Raw genomic sequence first — 21,421 nt, 5'->3', positions numbered from 1 at the left:
ACTACCTGCCTCATGATATTTTGTCATGGCTTTAGTACTGTATGTCACTTAATGATTTGATCATGTGAATACCCATGGCTGCCTTCATGGGGAGGAACCTTTATAAAAGATTTGTAAAGAATTGTTAAAGCCATTCTAGTAGTTAGGTAAAAATAATCACTAAAATGTATCTGTCACTTTAAAAAAACTTTTGACATGTCCTAGAGAAAATGGCAGCTGACTTATACAATTCCATAGACTTACATTGTAAAATTGTCTTGCTTAGGCTTAGTTTTCACTTGGTTTTTTGTGTGCGTTTTTCCCAATAAAACGCCAAAACGGCCCCCATGGCGCTTTTTCATTGAAAAAAAGCTGCGGCCAGATGTTAGCTGTAAATCAATGAGAAATCGCAAAATTCTTTTTCCACTTTGTGTTTTTCAGGTTGGCATTTTTTTAAATCCTTTTGGCGTTTTTTTTAACTTTTTTTGCTCCTTGGCAATTTTAAAAAGTCACAGCATGTTGAGTCTATGGTTTTTTTTTTTACCTGAAATTGTGGCGTTTTTCTCCCATAGAAGTCTATGGGAGTAAAAAAAACGCCAAGAAAAATGACATGTGGGTTTTAACTTTAGCGTTTTTACCGGCAGGTTTTTATTATTTTTTGGAGATATTGATGGAAATACCTTTTTTAATAACATTTCGTAGGGTATTATTAAAAGAAATACTAAAAATATACAGTAGTGATGGCAAAAAATTGTATTTAACGAAATGTATCTTTTTTTATAACAACATTTTAATTCATTTTTAAACAGGGATCAATTTACGTGGGCGGATAGGGCACTAAAAATGTAGCGAACAATAATAAAAATGTAGTGTGTGTGTTGTTCCCTTTTTATTTTTTTTACATTTTTAGGTAGTACTACTACTCCCAGCATGGAACAGACTGTTCCATGATGGGAGTAGTAGTACCTGTACTAATTGACAGATCGCCCCGTATAATGTATAGATGCGGCCGGACGCTTTTCTATGGTCCCCTGCACTGCCGTATATATACACCTATTCATATTTCTCGCAAAGAGCTGTGATTGGCCAGATGGTTCCAGCCAGTCACAACTCTCTGTGGGAAATATGAATAGGTGTATATATACGTCAGTGCAGGGGACCATAGAAGAGCGGCCTGCCGCATCTATACATTATACAGGCGGATCATAGCGGGTGTCAGGAGTGACATCCACTGTGATCTGTCCTTAACTGCAGGTACTACTACTCCCAACATGGAGCACACTCTGCAGTTAAGGACAGATCACAGCGGGTGTCACTCCTGACACCCGCTGTGATCATCCTTCCTCCCTGAGATGCAGAGCGGCTTTCTCCTGCGCTCACATCTCTTCTGTACTCCGGCTGGCCACTCAGCATTCATATTTCCCTCTGAGAGCTGTGATTGGCTGCCACCATCCGGCCAATCCCCACTCTGGGCGGAAAATATGAATGAGTGATGTGAATTTCTATTCAGATCACTGTCTGGCCCGGAGTATGGTGCAGAGATGCAAGCGCTGTATAGAGCTGCTCCGCATCTCTGCTATATTATGGACGATCGCATAAGGTGTCAGGAGTGACACCCGGGGCAATCTGTCTATAAGTACAGGAACTACTACTCCCATCATGGAACAGTGTGTTCTATGCAGGGAGTAGTAGTACTACCTAAAAAAAAAAAAGTTACAAAAAAGTGAAAAACACACACATTACATTTTTATTATTGTCGGCTACATTTTTAGTGCCCTGCCCACCCATATAAATTGATCCCTGTTTAAAAATTTATTATAATTTCGTTATAAAAAATATGCATTTCGTTAAATAAATTTTTTCCATCACTACTGCATCTTTTTTTTTTCTTGGTACTCAACAAATTTTGAAAAAACATCAAAGGCGCCAAAAAATCATTTTCCACTCAAAGACAAAAAACACCAGAAAAAACACAAACGCAAGAAAAATAAAACGCCAAACACAGGAATATGCTGTGGTGTTTTTTCTGGCCTTTTCTTCTTGTGTTTTTTAGGGCCACAAAAAAAACAAGTCGAAACTTAGCCTTAGCATGGTCTTCTCCAAGCAAGTTCTAGCTATTGGTCACAGTCTAAACGCTCAGAGCTTGACCTATCAACAATTTTGACACATCTCTACCACATGCCAAAAGTTTTTTTTTCAAATGACAGATGTTTATATCTATGATCGATCCTTGGGATAGGCCATGTATATCAGATTCAAGATGGTCAGATTACTGTGACCTCCACCGATTAGCTATTAAACAGTTACTCCGCTACGCAGTGTCCGGAACATTGTATTCCAAACACTGTGTGCGGGCTTCCGTGTTCACGCCCGCCCCCTTGTGATGTCACGCCCTGTCATGTGACATCACGTCTCGCCCCCTCAATGAAAGTCTATGGGAAGGGGGCGCGACAGCCGTCGCGCCCCCTTCCCATAGACTTTCATTGAGGAGGCAGGCCATGTAATCACAAGGGGGCGGGCGTGAACACGGAAGCCAAGCACATCTCCATACATTCAGCAGTGCATGAACCTGGTACTGCAGTTTATCCCATTCACTCCAGCTGCAATACCAGGTACAGTTTTCAGAGCTGTTCCAGGTAGGAAGTGTCGCTTGCATTAGGGCTGCGGCCCCTTGACTCAGACTAAAATTTATGCCCTATCCTAAGGAGAGGCCATTAATATAAAAGTCCCATAACACCCCTTTATAGCGCTTGTCTCATAATAAAAAGCCACATCTGTGCCCTAATAGGGCAAGTAGAGGTCATAAATCAGGGCCTCCTGCTCAGGACTTCACTCTATGGACCAGAATGAAAATCGGCATGACGGCATCTCAATGTCTGTCAGGTAAGGCTACATTCACACTAGGATTAAGCAATACAATCGCCGGATGAATTCACACCACGATTTAGCAATATGGTTGCTGGATCCGGCGGGGAAATTGAAACCATCTGACTCCATTCGGCTCATTCAAATGAATGGGATGTGGCACTAATCTGGCAGGGATACAGCAGGGGACGTTTTTTAAATTTCCCTGCCGGATCCAGAAACCATATTGCTAAATCATGGTGCGAATTCACCCTTATGGTGTATGTACACGTACAGTATTTTGCGCAGATTTGATGCACAGGATTTTATGCTGCAGATTCCAATGTAAACTAAATGACAGAACACAGCTTCAAATCCTGCTCATCAAATCTGCACAGGATACTGTACGTGTGAATAGCAGTGGCTGCTGCATGGCAAATGTCTGGGTACTTGCCCCGGCGGCTTTTAAAAAGGAGTTGTCTTTGAAATGTACATAAATTAATATAAAGTAACGAACCAATCAAACCATTTTCATATTGATTCCATGGAATTCAGCAGTTCTGACAACATCACTTAAAGGGGTTATCCAGGAAAAAAACTTTTTTTATATATCAACTGGCTCCAGAAAGTTAAATAGATTTGTAAATTACTTCTATTAAAAAATCTTAATCCTTTCAGCACTTATGAGCTTCTGAACTTAAGGTTGTTCTTTTCTGCCTAAGTGCTCTCTGATGACATGTGTCTCGGGAACCGCCCAGTTTAGAAGAGGTTTGCTATGGGGATCTGCTTCTAAACTGGGCGGTTCCCGAGACAGGTGTCATCAGAGAGCACTTAGACAGAAAAGAACAACCTTAACTTCAGAAGCTCATAAGTACTGAAAGGATTAAGATTTTTTAATAGAAGTCATTTACAAATCTGTTTAACTTTCTGGAGCCAGTTGATATATAAAAAAAAGGTTTTTTTCCTGGATAACCCCTTTAATTGTGATGGTCGCAGTGTAATGCTTACTTTCTCCTGTGGTGTCGCTGTAGGGGAATTGATCAATTGCTGACAGGTTCACCAACTAAGGATCCGGATAGCAGGATTCTCCTGATAAAAAAAAAAAAAGGTTTGTTCATAGAGGACTATCCCTTTAAGAAATAATAATGCTTTAAAATGCACCACTACCAATACATAGGGGCTTAAAGAACAAAAGTCCAGCTGCGTCCAGTGCTTATATGATATTTATAGGTTTTAACGCAACGTAATATAGGTCAAAGTGTGGGGGGAGGAAGCTGTTTACAGTTTATAGCAAAACTATGTAATAGGGGACATGAAGGGATTTGTAATCACAGATCCGCACCCCCTCCCCTCTGGAAGCACTGGCCTGGTCGTCCCCATGCTGTGCAGGCATGCTATGGTCACATAGATCCTTTAATCCCATCCCTGTGTTCCCTGTACATTGCTTGTACAATAGCCGCCTGGGGTCTGATGCTGGCATTGCATTTTCCTTGATAGTCGAGTCTTTTTTTTTAACTCTGATTCGCTGACCAGTTGCTGACTGTGTGCTATTGGGATGCTCTAGATACATTGCAATGCAACAACCAGCGAGGGTGACTGGGTGACCCACCCGCCCAACTGTTTGATGTGGGTCATTTAGAAGTTTTCATCCTATAGAGGGGGTGACCACTAGCTTACTTCACATGTAACTTTTTGTGAACTATCATATAGCTCACTGTTTTCCAACCGGGGTGCCTCCAGCTGTTGCAAAACTACAACTCCCAGCATGCCCGGACAGCCGAAGGCTGTCCGGGCATGCTGGGAGTTGTAGTTTTGCAACAGCTGCAGGCACCCTGGTTGGGAAACACTGATATAGCTAAAGAGGTAGTCACTTTGCTTTTCCTTAATAGATCATGTAATGGTGACAGCAGGTGGTCCCTATTCAGGATGCTAGCAATTAGGCTGGGTTCACAACACGTTTTTTAAGTACGTTTCCCGCGATTAAACTAATATGGGGCATGGAACATCTTAGCTATGAGGAGCGATTAAAGGAGTTACAATTGTTTAGTCTTGAGAAGAGACGTTTAAGGGGGGATATGATAAACGTATATAAGTATATTAATGGCCCATACAAAAAATATGGAGAAAAACTGTTCCAGGTTAAACCCCCCCCCAAAGGACGAGGGGGCACTCCCTCCGTCTGGAGAAGAAAAGGTTTAGTCTAAAGGGGCGACACGCCTTCTTTACTGTGAGGACTGTGAATTTATGGAACCGTCTACCTCAGGAACTGGTCACAGCAGGAACAATTAACAGCTTTAAAACAGGGTTAGATACATTCCTGGAACAAAATAACATTAATGCTTATGCAGAATTATAAAACTACATCCCTTTCCCTTATCCCCTTACATCCTTCCCTTCAATTCCCTGGTTGGACTTGATGGACGTATGTCTTTTTTCAACCATACTAACTATGTAACTATGCATACATTTTCATTATTGAAAACGTATGGAACTGTATTGAAAACCGTATACATAGACAAATAATTGAAAACCGGATGCATCCGGTTGCGTACGGTTTGCTTGCAATATGGTTTTCTCCTGTACTCAAAACCGTTGACCACGGTTTTGTCTCCGGTTTAAAAACTGTACGGCAACCGCATGTTTTTTTAACATGGACGTCAATGGGAAACGCACATGTATACGGTTTTTACTTTGCACATGCGCATTTAGATCCTAAAGTCCGCCCCCAAGACCCCTCCCATTAAAAATGGACAAAATTTTCAAAAACTTGTTTTTTGTTTTTTTTAAATAAAACGGACGGAACTGTATGCACTTTTAAAATCAGTATACGGTTTAAAAACGCATACGGTTTACTTTTTCCCATACTGTTCCATCCGGGTTTTTTTGCCATACGGTTTTCTTTAGAAAAACGGATTGAAAACAGTATGGCAAAAACGTGATATGAACCCAGCCTAAGGGCTGGTTCCCATCACGTTTTCTCCCATACGGGAGCGCATACGGCAGGGGAGAGCTAAAACCTCGCGCTCCCGTATGCCTTTCTACGCGCTCCCGTATGTGATTCATTTCAATGAGCCGGCCGGAGTGAAACGTTCGGTCCGGTCGGCTCATTTTTGCGCCGTATGCTCTTTTTCCCCGGACCTAAAACTGTGGTCAACCACGGTTTTTGGTCTGGTTGTAAAAGCGCATACGACACAAAAATGAGCCGACCGAACGTTTCACTCCGGTCGGCTCATTGAAATGAATTACATACGGGAGCGCATAGAAAGGCATACGGGAGCGCGAGGTTTTAGCTCTCTCCTGCCGTATGCGCTCCTGTATGGGAGAAAACGTGATGTGAACCAGCCCTTAGCCAGATAATTCAGGACTCCCTTGTATTGTATACCGCAGGCAGCTAGTGATTTTTGTTCTTGTCTCTAAAGTGGGAAAGAACTATTTGCTCAGCCATAACCCCAATAATATCAGGGATCTTAAAACTATAGGGGGGCGGGGGGATTGATCATGAGCACAGCGAGTCTTCCCAGTTGCTGCGCAAAAATTCATCATCTTAAACACGTAACTTCATGAATTTGCACAAATGACAGAAAGACCCTGGATAGTGCAATAATGTTGAAAAGCTCATGCGCATTCATACCCCAGCCGGTCACTTGAGGACGTTTGGGGCTGGTGCCCTTTAAAGTGCTGTAAAGCAGTAAGGCTGCAATCATATCACACGAGAACTCACAGGGGAATTTGAAAACCAGCTGCTGCTGTATTACCGCCGGACCCATCCCGTACCCCATTTATTTCAATAAGGCTGGGTTCACACCACGTTTTTGCAATACAGTTCCCGTATTAGGTTTTTGATTTAAAAAAAAAAAAGAAAAACGGATTCCTCAAAACCTGACTAAACTGTATCAAAACGTGGTTACAAATTTTAATCCGTATACGGCTGAAAACCGTATATGGTTTGAAAAATGATGTCCGGTTGCATCCACTTTTTAAGAGAAAAAATTATAAGTTTTTAACTTTTCACTCCATTATCAATAAAGTTTCCCTTGTTTGATTGAAATTCCAAGAAAAAAACTGTGCAAAGTCAAAAACTGTACGGTGAAAACCGGATGGAACCATACGCACATACGGTTCTGTACAGGTCCACTTGACTCCCATGTTAAAAAAAAAAAGTATATGTTTCAATACGGTTTTTCACCCGGACCAAGAACCGTGGTAGGCTATGGGTTTGGATACGGGGGAAAAAAACTGACAAAACTGTACAGGATGCAAAACGGACACAACCGGATGCATCTTTTGGAATACAGTTTTCAATGAAAAGCCAATGCATACGGTTTTCAATACAGTTCCGTACGGTTTTCAAATTGAAAATATATATGGGAACTGTATTGCAAAAACGTGGTGTGAACCCACGCCTCAGCCAGACAGAGTCAGCTAGAGACTCCAGGAGGGTCATTTTTGGACCGTATGCGTTTTTGTTTCCGGACTAAAACTATAATGTGCTAGGGTTTCAACAAAAACGTATACGGTCCAAAAATGACCCAACAAGAGCCACTAGCTGGCTCTGTAGAGCTGATTGAAAAACAAAAATGGGGAACGACACGGGGCTGGTGGGGATAAGCAGCATCCGTTTTTTAGATTCTCCCGCCTCTGTATGCCCCAAACATGATGTGAAGGCTGCCTAATCGGAAACACGGGTAAAATACTGGTGCAAGGAATGAGTGAGAGGCTCTGACCATGACTGAACACACACCTCACTGTGAAAAGCAAACCGGTAGTACTGCTAACACGGAGGATTACCTCATGTTCACTACACAAATACCATAGAATAGAGGAAAGTGCATACAGTATGACTCATAGTGTATATATAACATAAATCACCTCAGGGAATGAGAGATTCGTTTTCTCATTGAATGCAAAATGTATAACGTGAAGTACAGCTACTGTGTAACATGAGGTATAACCTATAACTCCACTCAAAACTCACAAAACTAGTACCTGAGCCTCACATGCAGGAAATATGGTTAGGAATATGGCAAAAGATATGCTTATATATATCCTGGCGGGGTTCAACTACTATATCAGTAGGACTTAGGAAAAAAATACATTATAAAGGTAGGGTAACATGTAGCATATACACTGTGTATTTGATGCAAATACTATTTGATGCAAATGCGTATTGCAAAATCTATGGGTGATAATTATGTGGTGGCCAAATACAGGAGTTGTACCCCTGTACCCTTGCTGCCCTGTCAGGCACCTCCCTCCTGTGTCCCCTGGCCGAATAACCCCCCCCCCCCACACACACACACACCTGTTCTTGTGTATTCATTCATATGTATGTTATCTAATGTATTATGCCTAAAATGTGTTATAGCTTTAAGAACAGTTGACATGTGATTAACCTGATGTCATGTGATTGTAACCCAGTGAGGTATCAGAGACCATGTGACCTAAGGGTGGCCTATGGGACCCCTCCTAGTCTCCCCCATATAAGCCCTGGGACGAGCTAGTTATCTCTCTTGAGTTCCAGTCTAAGTCTTTGCTGAGGTCCAGTGCAGTCAAGTCCTAAGAGTGTGTCTGGAGTCCAGAGGAGGCCTCAAGGCAACTACGCAGCCACAAGTCTACAAGTCCACAACACCCAGTTGTACAAACGGGGTATAGTCAGTCTCAGTCAAGTCAGTCAAAGTCAACCTGTCTTCAGTCAGCGTGGCCTGCATCAAAATTGTCCCAGTCTACTATAAGTTCAAGCAAGCCCTAAGGTCTCTGAAGTCACTGGTCACCTCCGTGGTCCTGGCTAAGCTGTATAGACTATTCCACCTGTCTAACTCAGTAAAGCTAACATTGTTCCGTAACTTCTCATCAGAGTCAATATTGCCCCGTGTTTAGCCCAGGATGCAGCGGTATACCTTCGGGTGGTATTGAGAATAAACCACACCCTGGCGTCAAGAACACAAGGGGTTAATGCCATCTGCCCCTAGGGTAATTCCATCTGCCCCTAGGGTAATTCCATCTGCCCTGCATCACACCCTCTACCACAACTTCTTCCATATAAATACCCATGTGCATCAAAAATGCAGCGTATACACTACTTGAGACCCAACCCTTATGGGTTTTATGATAAATTTGATTTACGACAAGCAAAATAGACTTAGGAGACGGCACTCACCATCCTGATTTGTGCTTTATTCAATCCGTAAAAGCATCGCAAGTACAGGCGGGTATGGAGATGTGAGGCAGGGGCAACCGGAACAGGCCGTTTTGTGCGTGTGATGCACTTCCTCTAGCCGGTACAGGCTTGAGGAAGTGCATCACATGCACAAAACGGCCTGTTCTGGTTACCCCCGCTTCACACACCTGCTGTCTGCATTTCAGCTGATATGAGATTGCGGTCTAGGTGAGTGCCATTAGAGATCACAAGACACTGCGGTCTGCCATACTGTGCTCTGGGTGGCATTAAAGATCTGTGGATATTACATGTCAATCTATGAACGCCAGTAAAGAGTGCTAGGCCAAAGGTGCTCCTGTCTATGTTTTAGTTGATAATGCCAATCTATGAGTGCCTCTCTAGAGTACAGAGAACTGTATATACTATGCTATACTATGCTTTAGCTGCCAGCTAAATGCCAGCTAGTGCTGTCTGCTATGTTGTGCTTTAGCTTTCTACAATTCCGCTAATAAGACACACCCGTCAGTGGAGTCACTGGAGAGCATGCTGCTGCTGTCTGCCACTTTGTGCTTCATCAGTCTACATTCGGTGAATAAGACATGCCAGTCATGAGAGGGACTGCAGAATACCAGGCGCTGCCACCTGCTATGTCTAGAGTAACAGCCGTTGTTGTCTGCTTGTGCTCTGGAATAACAGACTTGCATGTCATGTGAACAGCTACATTACAGCTGAAATGTACAGCTAAGGCGAAGTATGGCAGGCAGCAGTGACTGGCACTGTAGACTGGCACTGTAGACTGGCACTCACAGACATAGACACAGCTGCAGCAGGGTATGGCAGGCTGCAGCTACTGGTTCTATGGACTGGTATTCATGGACTACCCCGGCTGTCTGTCATTATACCGTGCTCCAAAAGCTCTACCCACTAGGACACACCCACTCCACTGTGCCAGCCTCTACTGCAATCCTGGCACAAAACTGGGTTGGGAGTGGTTTGCGTGTTAACAAATTTGCTGCACCTGGTAATAACCACATGTTCTCAACCTTATCATATACAGTGGTCCCTCAAGTTACAATATTAATCGGATCCAGGACGACCATTGTATGTTGAAACCATCGTATGTTGAGACCATGACTCTATGGAAACCTGGTAATTGGTTCTGAAGCCACCAAAATGTCATCCAAAAATAGGAAAAAGTGAGGATTAAAGAAAAATAAGTAGATATCTAATACAAATAAAGAAAATCCTTACATATAAAAGTAATAAAGATCTGCTGGGAGCTGTAAATCACTGTCTATTTCAGTGTTTCCCAACCAGGGTGCCTCCAGCTGTTGCAAAATTACAACTCCCAGCATGCCCGGACAGCCTTTGGCTGTCCGGGCATGCTGGGAGTTGTAGTTTTGCAACAACTGGAGGCAACCTCTTTGGGAAACACTGGTCTGTGTAGAGGACGGAAGCTTCTTCAGGGTCCTGTACAGAACACGCAATGTCCTAAAAAAAGGAAAATGGGGCCGCCCTCACCTGGTGTCCAAAGGAGAAGCCAACCCTGGCACAGATAAAGAGTAGAGAACATGTAATACCTCCCTGTACTGTAGGGGGCGCTACCAGACACCAGTCAGTGCATGCACTTCAGTAATACAGGTAAAGAGTAGTACAGAACATGTAATACCTCCCTGTACTGTAGGGGGCGCTACCAGATACCAGTCAGTGCATGCACAGGGGTTTTACCAGGGAAATATCCATTCTGATTGGTCGGTTCTTCCAGCCATTGACACGTTTCGCAGATTCCAAAGCATTGTATGTTGAGTCTGGTTTCAAGTTACAATGGTCCAGAAAAGACCATTGTATGTTGAAACTATTGTATGTTGAGGCCATTGTAAGTTGAGGGATCACTGTAAATGGGATTTTTGTAAATCCCACTCACTAAATCTGGTAAAATACCACACCTGCTAAGAATGACCGCACTGACCTGACTAGGGGCTACTGTGTATACCACCTTCTATAGATCAGCCCCCCTAGTGGTAGGAGCTTACAGTATATCTGAGGATAAGGCTGTCAGTACACAGAATACAGCAGACAAGCTTGTAAAGCCAATAGTAATATTGTCTGACTCCCTACAGACGTGCATGCTTATTTCAGTAGGGTGAGGGGGGGTAGGCCATTGCCAGACACCTTTGACAACACTAAGCTCATAGGGATCACATATCAAAGTAGGTATAATATATGAACATGAAAACTTACGAGGTATTGTCTAAACTTGATATAATTGAGACACTCGACTGGAGGGACCACCTTTGTGACCTACATTACATGACTGGCCATAGCAGTATAAAGGTTTGACAAGATGAGGCTTCTGGTGATAGCAGCTGATGCCGGAGGGTTAGAGAAGCCAGGCCTGTGACAATCGGCTGATCATTGTGCCAGCTTCCATATGAAATAACCGCATTAAAGGGGCAGCCCCATCTCACACAGAGAACCGGCCCTACTGCTGGTGCTGTGCTGTGCTCTTTCTGAGCCTGCATTGTGCCATAATATTGACTCTATGTTGGGAATTTCTCATTTGCACATTTACTCCACTTTTTTAGCTACCACTTTGTCCCTTATGCCAATAATAAACGCATCAGTCGTGTGATGTATGACAAATTTGTGGATTCCCACACCACCCTTCTAGCAGGGCGAGATTGTGTAAGCTAAGCCACCAAATGCACCCAAAAAAAATCGACACCAATGCATAAAAATGACGTGAAGACGGCTATGAAAGTAAAGCGCAAGACAAGTGATAACCCCAATCATCCCCCCCCACCCCCCACCATGGACTGGTTTCAAGGCTCCATGCACATATTGGCCCTCATTTACTATTCTAAACCCGACTTCTTTTGTTGGGTTTTTTTGTCGCATCTTTGTCTGCGCCATGTCGCAGACATGGTGCGCCAGTCTGCGACACGATGCGACATTTTTTCCCGACGGACCCGATGTGGATTCTCCCAAACCCGAAAAAGGGGCTTAACCCGACACTTCTGAGCTTTCCCACGTATTTATAAAGGTTTCCAACCCGAATTTGTTGAATTGTTGTGGATTTTTTCCCGCCAGCTCAGAGGAGTTGGAAACCAAAACCAACAAAACGCACGTGCGACAAACAGGATGCGACATAATAATAAATATCAGGGGAAAAAAGCAGTCGGGTAAGAAAGCAACATAGACTTACAACCCGATTTTCTAAGGCTGCATTCACATCACGATTTCTCCAATTTCTCCATCCGACCTGAGTACACGATTTTTATAACTTAAAATCGTATGAAATCGTATATAAAGTCGGATTCATTGACCTCCATTAAAAATTCGGATCCATTACACACATCCGATTTGATCCGCATCCGATTTCACACGATTTTTGTTCAGGTCTGAAATCGTGGTCAACCCCGATTTCAGACCCGAACAAAAATCGTGTTTTTTAATGGAGGTCAATGGATCCGACTTTATATACGATTTCATACGATTTTAAGTTATAAAAATCGTGTACTCGGGTCGGATGGAGAAATCGTGATGTGGATGCAGCCTAAGTAAATGAGGGCCATTATAGCTGCTACAGCTAGGATGACACTGTGGCCCAGATTTATCAAACTTTGTGAGGGAAAACTGGAGAGATTTTTCCCCAGCAACCAATCACAGCTCAGCTAACGAGCTGTGGTAAAGTGAAAGCTGAGCTGTGATTGGCTGCTATGGGAATATCACTCCAGGTTTTTCCTTCACAAAGTTTGATAAATCTGGGCCTGTGTCTTTTGGATCACGTTATGATTCTTGTACTTATTATGCACTAAAAACCATGTGCATGTCCTATTGTTTTCATTTGGAGTCATTTTTTGGTGTGTATTTTATGCCAGAATAAGGTACATGACACTTAAATGGGTATTCTGAGTAGTTTTCTATGTGGTGATTCTTATACAGTGATCCCTCAACTTACAATGGCCTCAACATACAATAGTTTCAACATACAATGGTCTTTTCTGGACCATTGTAACTTGAAACCAGACTCAACATACAATGCTTTGGAATCTGCGAAACGTGTCAATGGCTGGAAGAACCGACCAATCAGAATGGATATTTCACTGGTAAAACCCCTGTGCATGCACTGACTGGTATCTGGTAGCGCCCCCTACAGTACAGGGAGGTATTACATGTTCTCTACTCTTTATCTGTGCCAGGGTTGGCTTCTCCTTTGGGCATCAGGTAAGGGCGGCCCCATTTTCCTTTTTTTTAGGACATTGCGTGTTCTGTACAGGACCCTGAAGAAGCTTCCGTCCTCTACACAGACCAGTGTTTCCCAAAGAGGTTGCCTCCAGCTGTTGCAAAACTACAACTCCCAGCATGCCCGGACAGCCTTTGGCTGTCCGGGCATGCTGGGAGTTGTAATTTTGCAACCGCTGGAGTCACCCTGGTTGGGAAACACTGAAATAGACAGTGATTACAGCTCCCAGCAGATCTTTCTTACTTTTATATGTAAGGATTTTCTTTATTTGTATTAGTTATCTACTTATTTATCTTTAATCCTCACTTTTTCCGATTTTTGGATGACATTTTTGTGGCTTCAGAACCAATTACCAGGTTTCCATAGAGTCATGGTCTCAACATACGATGGTTTCAACATACAATGGTCGTCCTGGAACCGATTAATATTGTAACTTGAGGGACCACTGTACTTCCCTTCCTCGCTCCCGCCACATCTATTCTCCCTTAGTCGCTTGCCATGTTTGGGGTTGGTGCATGCACTGCTTGCTCAGCCAATCAACGGCCACAACGTTGTCCCACCTCAGCCAATGATTGGTTAAATGGCCAATCCCAAACAAAGCAAGTGCTCTGCAACGGAACTGGCTCCGGGAAAACGGTGGTAGCAGGAGTAAGGAAGGTAAGTATATGTTTTTTTTATAGCAGAGAAAAGACAGCGATCGGCACTATTGAAATAAATCCAGGTGACTAGTCCACAGAGTGCTAACAACTTCCCATATCAGCAAACACCTATCGAACTTCCACCGTGCTCTACCCCATACAGATGTGACTGCATGACATCAATAGATAAAACAGAAGACGAGGGGGGGGGGGGGGCACTTGCGAGTCAAAGTCTCTCCATAGCGCAGGTCGCCAGGGATCGCAGCGTGGTGCAGTGAACAGCCCCTTTCGCGCCAAAGGCGGGTGCTTCTTCAGACTACCTAGTCTGACAAAGCACCAACCTTCGGCGTGAAAGCGGCTGCTCACTGCACCACGCTGCGATCCCCGGCGACCTGCGCTATGGATTATTAACTGCACCTTAATAAAGTCAATGGGGGACATTTCCTAATCTAGTCTATTCTGGGTATGCTTATAGACCAGCGTATGTGGTAGTCTCCTGTCTATTGTGCTCCTAATTTATCAAAGGTCTCACAGCCCTTGATAAATTCTGTGCTCAGACTTCAGGGTCTACAGCTTAAACTGCATTTAGACCTGCTCCAACATGGTCTGACATTTCAGCGTATTCTGGGCAGATGTGACTTGTCGCACAAAAGTCGCACTTGATAAATTCAGCACCAATGCATTTTCCAATGCATTTCCGTCTAAAATAGACTTGCATGCATCATGTTCTAAAAATCCTCTACAGCAAAAGTCGCAGAAAAGTCGCACATATTTAGACTGCGACTTTCTGTGCGACAAATTTAGACAGGAAAAACCAGTCTAAAGCCTTTGATAAATCTCCCCCAAAGTCTGCACCTTTCAAGAGACTTCGACTCGTAAGTGCCCCCCCCCCCCTCTTCTTCTGTTTTATCTATTGATGTTATATTTTTTTTTTTTACGTTTGGATTATGGACACTTTTGGATCACAATGTGACCCCTTTCATTTACCTTGGCCCTGACACAGTGCAATCACAGCAAAACATTACAGTAATGTTCCCCAACCAGGGTGCCTCCAGCTGTTGCAAAGCTACAATTCCCAGCATGTCCGGACAGCCTTTGGAGAAACATTACAGCAGAGCAGTGTTTCCCAGCCAGGGTTCCTCCAGCTGTTGCAAAACTACAATTCCCAGCATGCCCAGACAGCCTTTGGCCAGACATTACAGTAGAGTAGGGTTTCCCTACCATGGTACCTCCAGCTTTTGCAAAACTACAATTCCCAGCATGCCCAGACAACCTTTGGCACAACATTACAGTAGAGGAGGGTTTCCCTTCCATGGTACCTCCAGCTTTTGCAAAACTATAATTCCCACCATGCCCTGACAGCCCTTGGCAAAACATTACAGTAGAGCAATGTTTACCAACCAGGGTGCCTCCAGCTGTTACAAAACTACAAATCCCAGCATGCCTGCACAGATTTTGGCAAAAACATTACAGTAGAGTAGTGTTTTCCAGCCAGGGTGCCTCCAGCTGTTCCAAAACTACAACTCCCCGCATGCCAAAGGCTGTCTAGGCATGCTGGGAGTTGTAGTTTTGCAACAGCTGGAGGCTCCCTGGTTGTTAAACACAGCAGTAGAGAATAGGCCTTTAAACTGTGGACCTTCAGCTGTTGCAAGACTAAAACTCCCAGCATGTCTTATGATATTGAGCCCTTAAAACAGTGGTCCCCAAGCTGTGGCCCTCCAGATGTTGCAAAACTACAATTCCCAGCAGGCCTGGACAGCCGTAGGCTGTCCAGGCATGCTGGGAATTGTAGTTTTGCAACATCTGGAGGGCCACAGTTTGGGGACCACTGCCTTAAAATAACCCATTAGAAGTGTGAAAGTCCTGGAACATTCTAACGCAGTAGCTGCTGTAAAACTACAACTCCCATCATGCATAAGAGCCTGCTGACAGGCCATGCTGGGAGTTGCAGTGTGTACATAAGGGAGCACTGCTCTCTGTTCGCCTTGCACTCAGAGGCATGAATGGGGCTCCAGCTGACCCTCAGCCCGCATCCCCGCCCCCTTCCCTCCTCCCCCCCCGGACCCACCGAGGACGCGCACGTCGGCGTGTCTCAGAGCGCGGCCCCGCACAGCCCATCGCGTGGTCTTCCTTGGCTTCCATATTGCAGCGGTAACCTCGGGATTCCGCCCGGTGTGATCTAGCGCCTGGAGATCTGCTGTCCTCGTCCCCTCCCTCACGTGATCTGTGCAGAGCGGACACCGCGGCTGGTCTGCGCTCTCGTCCCCGCCCGGGAGGAGGTGGTGTGGGGGGCAAGGGACATGGCGACTCAGGTAGAGGCTCCGCTCATGCCACCGCCGCCCCTACAGCAGCAGCCGCCGCCGGACGCGGAGGTGGAGGAGAGACGATCGGACGGAGCTAAGCTGGAGCATGGGCAGGACGGCGAGGATGGTCTGGGGCGCCGGGAGTTCGTGGAGGCTCCACCGCCCAAGGTGAACCCCTGGATCAAGCCAAGTGGGGGCCCCGGCGGCCCGGTGAATGGGCAGATCTCCGCAGGTGGGTGAGATCGCTGCACTTGGGGTGGGCTGCCAATGCTGAGTACAATGCACTGTGATCGCAGGTTACCGGTGGGTGCTTTGATCTCTGTACTGGGGGGGCGGCTCATTTTTGGGGGTCATCTGATTATTGAGGTGCCCATAAGGTCACCTGCTTACTAGGCTTGTGATAAGGGGGGGCGGTGACTGCACTGGGGGAGGAGGAGAGGTGTCCATTCCCCAGTCCACCCTTTGATGACACTGCAGTCTGGCCTGGGTGGAGGAGGCTATAGAGCTGGCTCTCTACCAGCACCCAGACATTCGATGGGTCCCCACTGCCATGCTGATGACGTGATGTCGGGAGGTGGGAGGGGTCTGATCGGTGCAGTTCAGGGGGGACCCACCGATCCCTGTTAGAACCCCGGCGGCGGGGCGTACCACTCGCTTTCTAATGGACCGTTCCATGTGCAGAGTCCAACGTTCCTTTTTAGAACGTTCACGGTCCAACGTTCTACTAGCCCCGCCCACCGCTGCTACCCAGCATTCCGCTGCAGACAGGCAACGTGGGTCGCTGCTCCTAGGCCTGAGCGCCTGTGTGCGCCGTGCACTCGGGATATAACGCTCCCCCCCCCCCCCGTGCGATCGCCTTGTGTGACCGGTTACCTTGTCTCCCTATCGTACGGTCTGATCGGCTACAGGAGTGACAGATCGTTCCCTCCCCTCCCCCACCTCCTGTGTGCTCGCCATGTGGGTGACCGGAACTTCACGCTGTGTTCTCCTGGCTGCTGCAGTACTACAGCACCTGTCACTTCATGATGGGGGTTGTAGTTGTGCACCAGGTTGGAGAACATAACCCTGATCTCTTATTTGGGGGGTCGCGCAGCGCCCATAAGGTTTGGCGGGGGCCTTGGCAGACTCCCAGGCTGCAGTGTAAGGATATAAATAGCTCCCAGCCTATAAGTGGCGATCAGTGGCCATAAATCTCCGCTCCACGAGGGCAGGGGGTAAGAAGTGCTGGGAGGAGTGCACATGTGCCAAGCAGTTTTGGCACCTCCTTGTTCATCTCCATGTGCCAAGTCTACAGACTGCTATGGGCTCAACAGCAGCCATAGAGTTAAACTGGAATAAGGAAAGTTCTGGTTCTTCTCTTCCCGGCCCGGCTCCACTTATGGACCCGTGTGTAGTCAAGTGATCCCACAGCCTGGGATTCTCTGGCTGTTGCAAAACTACAACTCTCAGCATGCCTTGACGTGTAACAGCTAAAAAGCTTTGGCTGTCAGCATGCTGGGAGTTGTAGTTTCACAACAGCCAAAGAGGTATGAAGTCTAGGCATGCTGGGAGTTGTAGTTTTGCAACAGCCAGAGAGGTTTGGCTTATGACATGTTGGGGAATGCTGGGAGTTGTAGTTGTTTAACAGCCGGAGAAGTTGGCTGACTAAGTATAGTGGGAGTTGTAGTTTTGAAACAACCAGAGAATTAAGGCTGTCAAGGCATACTGGAAGACGTAGTTTTGCAACAGCTGGAGAGGTTTGGCTGTCAGCATGCTGGGAGTTGTAGTTTCTCAACAGCCAAAGAGGTTGGCAATCTAGGCATGCTGGGAGTTGTAGTTTTGCAACAGCCGGAGAGGTTTGGCTTATGACATGTTGGGAATTGTGGCTTTGAAACAACCACAGAGATTTGACTGTTGGGGCATGCTGGGAGTTGTCTGACTAAGTATATTGGGAGTTGTAGTTTTGCAACAACCAGAGAAGTAAGGCTGTGAAGGCATGCTGGGAGCTGTAGTTTTGCAACAGCCAGAGGTGTTGGCCGTCTAGGCATTAGGGCTAGGTGGTATGGCCAAATATGTGTATTGCGGTATTTTTGTAACTTATGGCAGTTCCACGGTATATAACGGTATTCCGACCCCCCCCCCCCCCCCCCCAAAAAAAAAATTGTTAGCCCAACGCTGCGCTGTCTCCACCGGGGTACTACTCGCATCACCTGCAAGCGCTGCTCTCCTCGTCCTCCTGTTTGTTGCGGCCGCCGGCGCTGACACACTATACCAGTGGTCTTCAACCTCTAGATGTTGTAAAACTACAGCTCCCAACATGCCCGGACAGCCGTTGGCTGTCCGGGCATGCTGGCAGTTGTAGTTTTGCAACATCTACAGGTCCGCAGGTTGAAGACCACTGCTCTATACTGTATCCCTATGCCCGGGCGGCAAAAGGTAAACAAAATAAACTTTAACTCATGTTCCGACGTCGGCCTTACGCTCTTCCTGGGGACGTGAACGTCGGACAGCCGTCAGCCTATCACTGGCCGCAGCGGTGTTCTGCCTCGGCCGGTGATAGGTTGAGTGCACTGTCATGTAAGATGCCGGCTTCTTACATGACAGTGCACTCAACCTATCACCGGCCGAGGCGGAACATCGCTGCGGCCAGTGATAGGCTGACGGCTGTCCGACGTTCCATTCCCTAGGAAGCTGGTCCGGACCGACGGGGAAGGTGAGTTAAAGTTTATTTTGTTTACCTTTTGCCGCCCGGGCATAGGGATACAGTATAGAGCAGTGGTCTTCAACCTGCGGACCTCCAGATGTTGCAAAACTACAACTGCCAGCATGCCCGGACAGCCAACGGCTGTCCGGGCATGTTGGGAGCTGTAGTTTTACAACATCTGGAGGTTGAAGACCACTGGTATAGTGTCATCCCCGGCGGCCGCAACAAACAGGAGGACGAGGAGAGCAGCGCTTGCGGGTGACATATGTGAGTAGTACCCCGATGGGGACAGCGCAGCGCTGGGCTAATAATGCGGGGGGTGGGCAGAACAGCGCTTGCGGGTCACATATGATTAGTTTCCCCATGTGGGGACAGCGCAGCGCTGGGCTGATAATACATTCCCGAGGGGGAGGGGCCAAACCGACATTGCGGTATGGGTTAAAATTCATATAGTGCAGCACAACAATTTCGGTATGAACCGGTTTGCCGCCCAGCCCTACTTGGCATGCTGGGACTTGTAGTTTTACAAATGTCTGAAGTATGGCTTTCAAGGCATGCTGAGAATTGTAGATTTGCAACAGCCAGAGAGGTTCAGCAGTCACTGAATGCTGGGAGTTGTAGTGCTGCACCTGCCAGGGGGTCACTGATGTGGTCACTAGGCCTCAGTAACATGTCCGCAGTGCAGCCCAAGCAGTGGTTATAGGATCGGATGTCCCTCTAGATAAAATCAGTGGGGGGGGGGGGGGGGGAAATAATCTCGTCCCACTCTTATTTACAGCTTTATGGTATTTGGGGGAAATGAATTCGGAGTGGAATCTGCTTGTGGCAGGATCCCGTAGATCTCTCGGGATTCTTCTGCTCAGTGGACACTCAGAAGCGGAATCTGACATGGATCCAAAGGATAGGGGATAAGATGTCAGATCGCCGGGGTCCCGTGTCTGGGGACCCCGGGGATCGCTGCTGCAGCACCCCGCTATCATTACTGCGCAGAGCGAGATCGCTCTGTGCGTAATGACGGGCGATACAGGGGCCGGAGCATCGTTACGTCACAGCTCGGCCCCTTGTGATGTCACGGCCCGCCCCGTCAATACAAGTCTATGGGAGGGGGCGTGGCGGTCGTCACGCCCCCTGCCATAGACTTGCATTAAGGGGACGGGCCGTGATGTCATGAGGGGCGGAGCCATGACGTCACGCTGCTCCGGCCCCTGTATCGCCCGTCATTACGCACAGAGCGAACTCGCTCTGTGCAGTAATGATGGTGGGGAGAAGATGTCTAGGGGCGGAGTACCCCTTTAAAGGGGTACTCCGGTGAAAAACTTTTTTTTCTTTTTTTAAATCAACTGTTTCCAGAAAGTTACAGATTTGTAAATTACTTCTATTAAAAAATCTTAATCCTTCCTGTACTTATTAGCTGCTGAGTACTACAGCTGAAATTCTTTTCTTTTTGAAACACAGAGCTCTCTGCTGACATCATGACCACAGTGCTCTCTGCTGACATCTCTGTCCATTTCAGGAACTGTCCAGAACAGCATATGTTTGCTATGGGGATTTCATTTTACTCTGGACAGTTCCTAAAATGGACAGAGATGTCAGCATTGAACACTGTGCTCATGATGTCAGCAGAGAGCTCTGTGTTTCAAACGGAAAATAATTTCCACTGTAGTATTCAGCAGCTAATAAGTACAGGAAGGATTAAGATTTTTTTTTTCTGTATGCTACAGAGGAAATTCTTTTCTCTTTGAATTTTTTTTGTCTTGTCCACAGTGCTCTCTGCTGACACCTCTGTCCGTGTCAGGAACTGTCCAGAGCAGCATAGTTTTGCTATGAGGATTTTCTCCTGCTCTGGACAGTTCCTGATACGGGCATCAGGTGTCAGCAGAGAGCACTGTGGACAAGACAAAAAAAAGAAATTCAAAAAGAAAAGAATTTCCTCTGCAGTATACAGCTGCTAAAATGTACTGGAAGGATAAAGATTTTTTTAATACAAGTAATTTACAAATCTGTTAACTTTCTGGCACCAATTGATTAGAAAAAAAAAATTCCACTTTCCCACTTTAAGAAGATAAATTGCGAGCTTTTGAGACTACCGAGCAGACGTACGGAGCCCCAGAATCTTGATCTGTCATTTTCTTTAGTTGGCCATTGAAAATTTAGGACTGGGTATTTTTTTTTTTTTTTTTGGCTAATGTAATTTATTTTATTTTTTTTGCCTAAAAAGATACATTTTGGCTAATAAAAAAACTGCTGTCATTTAAAAAAAATAATTTTTCTTCACTCACTGGTCATTGGTGGCATAAAGGGGTCCCCCCCTCTTATTAGTTAATGGATTTGCAATGATCGGCTAATCTGATTAAAGGAGACTGCAATCCCTCCAGTTATCGTCAGAGGAAAAATGATTGAAACAATAAGAACAGTATTTTTCAAACAGTGTCTCGAGCTGCTGCAAAACTATAGCTCCCAGCATGCCCGGACAGCCTTTGGCTGTCCGGGCATGCTGGGAGTTGTAGTTTTACAACAGCTGGAGAAATACTGTTTGGAAAATACTGAATTAGGGTATGTTCACATGTACAG

General features: G+C 45.9%; 1 protein-coding gene and 1 long non-coding RNA gene across 3 annotated transcripts in view; one reads left to right on the top strand and one right to left on the bottom strand.

The window, feature by feature from the left end:
• Window positions 1-21,421, bottom strand: part of LOC130267294 (uncharacterized) — a 127,080-nt gene that overhangs the window by 19,184 nt on the left and 86,475 nt on the right. Inside the window, exons 1-2 of one of the 2 annotated variants that reach the window (XR_008843130.1) lie at window positions 15,933-16,057; window positions 3,832-3,912 (exon numbers count right to left, since the gene is read on the bottom strand). This is a non-coding gene — a long non-coding RNA (uncharacterized LOC130267294). Of the gene's footprint in view, window positions 1-3,831; window positions 3,913-15,932; window positions 16,058-21,421 lie in introns of those variants that run through there. The other variant, XR_008843131.1, reaches the window with a different exon arrangement.
• LARP1 (La ribonucleoprotein 1, translational regulator) overlaps window positions 15,992-21,421 on the top strand; it is a 79,127-nt gene continuing 73,697 nt past the window's right edge. The window contains exon 1 of the mRNA XM_056516818.1: window positions 15,992-16,399. Coding sequence (XP_056372793.1) covers window positions 16,165-16,399 — 235 coding nt within the window. The 5' untranslated portion in view covers window positions 15,992-16,164. The remainder of the gene's footprint in view (window positions 16,400-21,421) is intronic.

Source organism: Hyla sarda, chromosome 4, assembly GCF_029499605.1.
Source record: "Hyla sarda isolate aHylSar1 chromosome 4, aHylSar1.hap1, whole genome shotgun sequence".
Lineage (NCBI taxonomy): Eukaryota > Metazoa > Chordata > Amphibia > Anura > Hylidae > Hyla > Hyla sarda.
The sequence above is the reverse complement of the archived record's forward strand: the minus strand, read 5'-3'. Positions and strand labels throughout refer to the sequence as shown.